At 40.1% G+C, this 7465-nt stretch overlaps 1 protein-coding gene across 1 annotated transcript; it reads right to left on the bottom strand.

The window, feature by feature from the left end:
• Positions 1-5499: 5499 nt before the first annotated feature.
• On the bottom strand, positions 5500-6809 carry LOC111260654 (uncharacterized). The gene is made up of 2 exons (XM_022833576.2): positions 6588-6809; positions 5500-6459 (listed from the first exon to the last, which is right to left on the bottom strand). Exons 1-2 carry the CDS (start codon positions 6726-6728, stop codon positions 6100-6102), a joined length of 501 nt encoding a protein of 166 aa, XP_022689311.1. The 5' UTR covers positions 6729-6809; the 3' UTR covers positions 5500-6099.
• Between the last annotated feature and the right edge of the window lie 656 nt (positions 6810-7465).

Raw genomic sequence — 7465 nt, 5'->3', positions numbered from 1 at the left:
TATATATATATATATATATATATATATAACAGATCACTAGAACTTCTCGCGTAGTTTTTTTCACAAAGGCAGCATTTAATAGATAAATAGATATTATCAATGAGGGCATGGTGTTCCGGCAGGTTTTTGTAAATGATTCCAGGTTACCTAAAAATGACTAAAATGTGCAACAACTCTTTTCTCAATTATTTTTTTTTTATACTCTTTTTCAATTATTTCATTTTCAATTGCGAAGTATAACGACTCACGACAAAAGCCACGTCACGTTCGTAATTCGTAAGAAACGTCTCATTTACATAGGGATTGTAAGGAAGATGCTCCAATGGCCTTAAAACTGTCCTAGTTCGTGGAAGCCAATGTGTCGACCCATGTCAAATTCGTCTATGTGGTGAGGCCTATCATACACAACGACCGTGCTCTTTTCGATCGGGGCGAGTTGCGGCACCATAGGCGAACCCAATACAGGCATTGGCATCATGACCATCATTGGCTTCTTTTCAGATTTCTTCGATTGAAGCGCTTCGTACAGGACAAAATCGACAGCAGCCTTCTTAGCCTTCTTCAGTAGAAATGCGTGCGATAAATCGGACAAAATCACTGTAGACAAAACCAGTCCGGCTAAAAGCAGTGACATCTTGGCCTGTGAACTGCGGCAGATTCGATGCTCTCTAGAGTTGAAAAACATTTTTTTTTTGGAGTCTGATGCTATGGGCTGAATTACTCGCGAATGTTGCACAGCAGAAGATCAGATTTCTGATGGATGGCTTTTCTACTGACCCGCTAAATATCTGAATCCTTTACGGTGGCATTGAATAGTGGAAGGGGGCAACAGGCCTTCTGCGGGGGAAAACGCTGGCCCTTGAGCTAACAGTGCGTAAATGCTATTCACCCATGACTAGATGGATTGCTGTAGAATATCAGAATTACCTACAAGTATCTAACAAGTTTAATCAACTGGTATTTGTTGGCTACCAGAGGTCACCACTGAAATTTCACAGATAAATGACCCAAGTGCTAAGTACAACTACTATTCATTGAGACTTGTCCATAACTTAGCCTTTTGGGTTATAGGACAACAGCGGCAAAACCTCTGCTGAGCAGGAAATATGAGAACATAAAATCACTCACAAAAAAATCGTACGTGCATCAGAACGATAGTGCTGCGATTTAGACAACGATTAGGCACGCCAACTCCTACAAGCGCATAGAATAGAATCAAAGGTACGATACGTTTGGATAGAACGCCATATTTGTCCGAAAATGGCGGACCGCTGAAAGTGAAGAATGCGCGTCCACGACCAGCAGACAGGGCGCGGTACAATTCCGTTTTCCATATGGTAAACGAACCGTTATCATGCAGTTACAATTGACTACTTTGACGGTGGCAGGTACGTTCCGTCTTGCATAGGCAAAACTAACTTTCCGATGAATGAAAAGTAAAAGGGCCAATAAATTTTATTAAAAGAACGTCGCATTCAATTTAATATCTTTCTAGCTGTGCAGTAAATCAACTGCTTCATAAGTGTTAGCTTGTAGAATAAATAGTAACATGTGTGGAAATATATTGTTGCCTAATATAGAATTGGTCTGAGTTCTACGTCCACTCCCAATTCTAGGCATTGCTTCAAACCAATAGCCCGCAGCCTGAAACAAAGTACGTACGACCGATTTTCGACCTAAACATCCTTAAGCGTCCCTAAGTTTAGTGAGTTAGTGCATTACGACTATGACGTATGACGGGGGCCTTACTTTAGTTTAAACGTTCACCAATTTATATATGTCGATTTCGTTGCTTAACATTTACCAAAATCAATTGATACATTTACGTATAGCGACTTTTATACGAACCGTTATTGTCATTGAAACAAAATCAATAAATTGCAGCTTAAAGAAGCCGCTAGCCTGATGGGAAATTAGGTATCACTGACACAATTTGCTTACGTTGCCCTTGAAACATCAAATTCTAATGTGATCTAATCAAGAGATAGAAAAAGGAGGCTTTCACTGTATTGCGGCATTAGGTCAAGCCAGTAAATTATGGCCAAGTGTCATCTTCATGTTTAGGTATTGGGGGAAAAATTGCGGCAGTGACGATTTCCTAGTCCTTGTAAAATTGAATCGCTCACTTTCCCGGTTGCATAGAAGGCTCACAGCCACATCTAAACCTAGAAAAATGATGGGACATCTATATGGGACACAGTTACGTAAGATACACATCGTCGTAAACCCTATCAGGTAAGCAATAAGTGCTAACATCAGCTTACCCATTACACATAACAGGGAGCAGGTCCATGCGGTGGGGAGCGCCTTCAATGATGATGATGATGATTTTATTTTACAGGACCAAGGGCGGGCGCAGGTGTTGGAGGCGGCACGGGCATCATTGTCTTCGGCTCAAGTTTTTTTTCTTAGGTTCCTTTGGTTGAAGTGCTTTAAATAGGCCAGTCGTCTTTTTGAGAACTCTTGGACAAGCTTAGAAATAGGATGGCCGCCAAATTTAGCAGCAGCCGAGACGCGATCCAAGTAGATCGTGTACACAAGCCATAGGACAACATCTCAGCTGTGTTATCAGTGTGAATGGACGTCTGCTAATCGGCACTGTTGGGCTATTCATGTGAAACTTGTACATATATAAAAAGCCATATTCAATGAGCCATCAAGGAGCCAATGGCTTTAACCTTAAAGCTTTAAGTATGACTAGAATTTCTGGAAAAAGCGTCAATTTTGTTTACAATTTCTGCGATGCGCAGAAATCGTAGCTTTATAAGCAGCAACCGATGAATAAGAATACGATCATTGTCAACATTATAATATGGGTAAGCTTGCGGTTGATGCTAAGCAAACGAGCGAAATACGTACGGCTTTAAAAGTCGTTTGTCGTTCTACTGCACATAAAGTTTTCGCTTTTTGAGATATAGTGAAAGATAACTCCCATTTCAATTGTCATATTATAGCAATGAAAGGTAAGCGGTTGTGTTGGATATTAGGAAGTTCAATTGAAAATTCAGCACGAAACCCTAAATGTAGATGCACCCTTATTATACATTTCTATCTCCCTGGAAAAATGTTTGCAAATAGATGCTATAAAAATCAAGTAATTTTGAAAAGTTGCAAGTTCCTGATGAACTGATTGGGCTTTATTATAGGTAACCTGATAAATAAAATACAGTAACTAAACGAGGTGGTTTAAGAGTCGTAAGCTACCAATTCAGAGCTGATATACCACTTTGTCTAACAATAAATGAACCATTTTAGGTTTTGCCTTATCGATAATCGCTGATGATTCACGTTCTTGGCAAGAAACAGGGTTTCTGCTACGCATAGATAACATTTTTATTACAGTCTATTGCAATCTTGAGCTTTCTACTGGGATAGCGTGAGTCTATGTATTAAGCTCATTGTGAGTTTTGCCAAAAGTTCTAGCACAAGATTAGAAAATAAAATCAATCGCATAAGCATTTTGCGTCCGTTGCGGAATGCCCTTGGAAGACAGACACTGGCTAAACACAGTAAAACACAGAAATTAACGGATGGTTCAAACGTTTCGAAGACTCAAAGTCCATCAAAGATGGTCGCTAGGTTCGAAGGTCTGTGACAGCAGTCACGAACGAGAACCCGCTGCTACTCATGCTTCTTTTCGACCATCGTTCGTCATAAGTTCCTGTCGTCTAGCTGCCAAGAAGATCTCCAAGGACTACTAGAAAATAATTTTAAGAAGGCTATGCAAGTATGTTTAACGTAGGAGAACAGAACGTGTGGCACGACAAGACCTACTACAACAATGTACCCGTCCACACTTTAGAGAAGTCGCCCAAATTGTTTAGTAAAAATTTCGACATGTGTATATGTGTGTGAAGGTATTGCTCGCACCCCCGTATTTACCAGACCTAGCCTCCAGCGACTTTCTCCTATTTCAAAAACTAAAGAAACGTGTGGAAAAGAAGCGCTCCGGGACGATGGAAGAAATAATAAAAAAAAATCGCCGACCCGAAAATCGAATTTGAAAAATGTTTCGAAGATTGAAGAAAGCGGTAGCTTAAGTGTTGCATCGGTCGAAAATTGATTTGGAGGAAACTACCCAAATTGGTACTATTAAACAAACGTTTATCAAAGCCAATCATTATGATACTTCCTGTCGATAGGTCAGACGCATAATTCTAGATAAATACGATATTTGTCTAAATTTAGTTGTTAGTCAGCATTTAGTATTAGCGTTGGTACGAACCATCGCTGCTTCCCTCGGCCCTTCGGGTGGTGCATAAATGGAATGATTGCCATTTCTTAAAGCCATTCTCGAGTTAATTTTATTCGAGTGCCCTCTTTAGTACGAAGAGGAACGTGTAGTTACAAAGGCTCAAGCCTGTGGACTACAAAACAGTTTCAGCCTTGTAGTTCCCTCGTAGAAATTTGATAACGAATAGGCAGTTTAGCCGACAGGCAATTATTATGTGCTTATTTTCGGTATGGTAAAGAAACCATTGAAGAACATAGTGATTAAATTTCTTAATTTACCCTGACAATCTTTGTTCTAAAAGTCTGTGTTAAAAAAATGTCGATTTATTAACTTTGATCTTCCTGCGCCCTGTTGGCAAAGTTGGAACAGTTAAAAAAAAAACCTCCAACTTTAAAGCAAACGTTCTAATATACGAACGCATGTTTGAATATCCAAAAAATAATCAAATGTGTATAATTTTGTCGAATTTTGTTGATTATAATAATTTTGTCGAAAATGGCTTTGTATATTTTTGGGCCTAAGCTTACCTTGGCAATGGGAATCATCACAACAATTAGACTTTGCTAACTATCACAGTAAAGTGGGTTAATTATAGTTCATAGGTAAATCAGTTGTAGAAGATTTTAACATTAACTACCTTATCGACTTCTTCCTAATGAACGTGACCACTTTGTTTAACCTGTTAGCAAGAGAAAGAAACGAATCCACGATCCGTGGATCAAAAAAGTAACAGGATGCTTTTAGCCTTCCGACATTTCTAACTGAAGTTGTTTCTGTGTAACGGTATGTGGGATCATCTTCTCGTCTGTTTCCAGTGTGTTTTATGAACGCAGCCGAAAAATACCCATTTTGTCCGGCACTAAATTATCCAGGTACGATTCAGTTTTGTATTAAGAGACCCTAGTACGGGCTATGCCATGTAGTTCACCATCAGCTTAATGAACCCGCTATTTAATTCCGTTTCGCTCACTTCGAAGTAATGAAACAACTGAAAATTCGATACTTGAACAAAGATCGAATTTTCAAATGCGATCAAGATTTATGCCTTTTTTATGTCTTACTAAAACAAGTCAATGTAAGCACTTCGGTATATACCGACCTGGATGGATGAACAGTATTGTACATAGCGGAAATTCTCTAAAAAAATAGTGGAAATTGTCGAGAGGAGATCTAACTAGCACTTTTTCAAGGTTATACAATAAGACGATCTGAACGGTTGGAACAATTTTTGCTGTGCATGCAAATTTTTTGTCACAAAACCATAATTAAAACAAATTTATAATTTATTTATCATTTGTTCATAATATGTACAACACAGACATAGGTGTTATCACTAATACACATCAGTAAACGCGTCGGGCACTGTTTGCGTTTCTCGTTGCAGACATATAACCCACGCCACGCTGACAGCACAAGGTAGTAGCACGCTTGGTACACCTGTCGACAGTTTTGGCATGACATAATCCGTGTTCGCCTATAATATGGTAGGAAACCTATCTGCCGGTGTCAGTAGGGGCATTTCCATGTTCGACATAACCTGATTCCATCTGCGTATCTAATAGTGTAGTTCTGAAATGATTTTAATCTGGGGATCTACCGTTTGTTGTCTACAATCTACCATCTATAAAGGTTTCGGTACTCATTGGTAGGCAAAGTGCATAAACACTATATACTTATAGGCGACATTGAATTACTACATATCGGTGTATGCACTGAGGTATCGTTTCGATAGGTGTAGACAGAGCCAACGATTATGCGTTAAGATATTAGAAATATATTGATTACCTGCTACGCATTTCCACTTGACGCTTTAAATAAAAGGAAGCGCGTAGAGCAATCGACTTTTCTCTAAGTAGCAAGTTTATCTAGTGTATGTGAATATTGCGGGGAATAGCGCGCAGACGTCTGTGTTCAAGGGCATGTACAGCGGCTAGTACTTGCTGATCAGAGGGCTCTGACGGCAGTTGCGACGGCATCATCATTTGACCATTGACTGGGCGGGCATCTGCACCTTTCATCATTTTCATCATGTCGGGCATACTCATCATTGAGGCAGGGGTCTTCATCTCCATAACAGGTTCATTCATCTCGGGCTTTTTGTCCATTGATGCCATCATCATAGCCATCATTGCAGCTGACGGGAACTTGTCATCCATCATTGGAGTCATGGGTTCCATCATGTTCATCAGTGGCATCGGCATCATGATTCCAACCATCTGAGGAGGCTGTGAGCGAAAAAATAATAAAATACCGTTGTAATAGAAAGGGTAAGTTGACCAAATGTCCGGGTCAGCTAAGGTGAAATCAGATTCACTTCTTATATCGAGTTGTAATACCATTTGTGATAACTTACCTTGGGCTCGAGAGCTTTAACAAGGGCGTATCCTCCCAGTGCTTTCGTAGCTTTCTTCAAAACGAACCCTCGTGTTGAGAAAGTAAAAAGTACTAAAAGCAGTGCAACAATCACCGCTGGTATACCACCTAAGCCTTTCATGCTTAGTGCAGTTAATAAGGCGGCAGCGATGTTGGGTAGATCCTTGAAGACCGAGGAACTAATGTCTTGGCTACGGTTACGACCCACTTTTAAATATTCGATTGAACGTTGACTATTCTGCAGTGTTATTGGGGAAGGGTAAATGCTCTAAGATTTTTCGGGCCAACGCCGCTAGTCTGCATGATACGCTTGTGCGCCGTTTAGGAATCTCCCTTGATGTCTCATTCGTTGTCGATCATCAAATTCCGTCACAAATGGATGAATTTTGCTTGGCTTACGTTTTTTAGCTCCCCTTCTATAGGATCAGTGATGCAATACGTAATGGAAGTCAACTCTGCCTGTATTGATTACCATCATTCGAAATCACATATCGTAAAAACATCACACACGAGCAGTTGGAAAACACACGTCGCTTCTTAATAAGCATGGTACGTAGACGTGTTGCCGCCAAAACAATCTTCGGTGAACACCGTCAATGGTTAGAATTTCAAAATACCGACAAATCAATATCTTTGACAGAAACCTATTTTGCCACTTCATGATAACAAGACTACATACGCTATGTTTCACCAAGGCCTAGAATAGATGATCTTTTAACAAAGGACAAGCGTTCCTAGACTGTTTTTCTCGCCAGTGTCGCCGTTGGGCAGCGATGATGGCTCCCAGCAAGAAACGAAGTCTATCTGTCTAACCACGGCCGGATTCGAACCTAGACCACAACGTATCGTTAAAATTAG

Source organism: Varroa jacobsoni, unplaced genomic scaffold (assembly GCF_002532875.2).
Source record: "Varroa jacobsoni isolate VJ856 unplaced genomic scaffold, vjacob_1.0 scaffold_462, whole genome shotgun sequence".
NCBI classification, from domain to species: domain Eukaryota; kingdom Metazoa; phylum Arthropoda; class Arachnida; order Mesostigmata; family Varroidae; genus Varroa; species Varroa jacobsoni.
This window is presented reverse-complemented; position numbering and strand designations above follow the sequence as displayed.

Coding starts and splice junctions, on each gene's coding strand:
- LOC111260654 (XM_022833576.2), bottom strand. CDS start 6,728: ATGAAAGGCTTAGGTGGTATACCAGCGGTGATTGTTGCACTGCTTTTA. Junction 6,460..6,587: donor TTAAAGCTCTCGAGCCCAAG/GTAAGTTATCAC, acceptor TTTCGCTCACAG/CCTCCTCAGATGGTTGGAAT.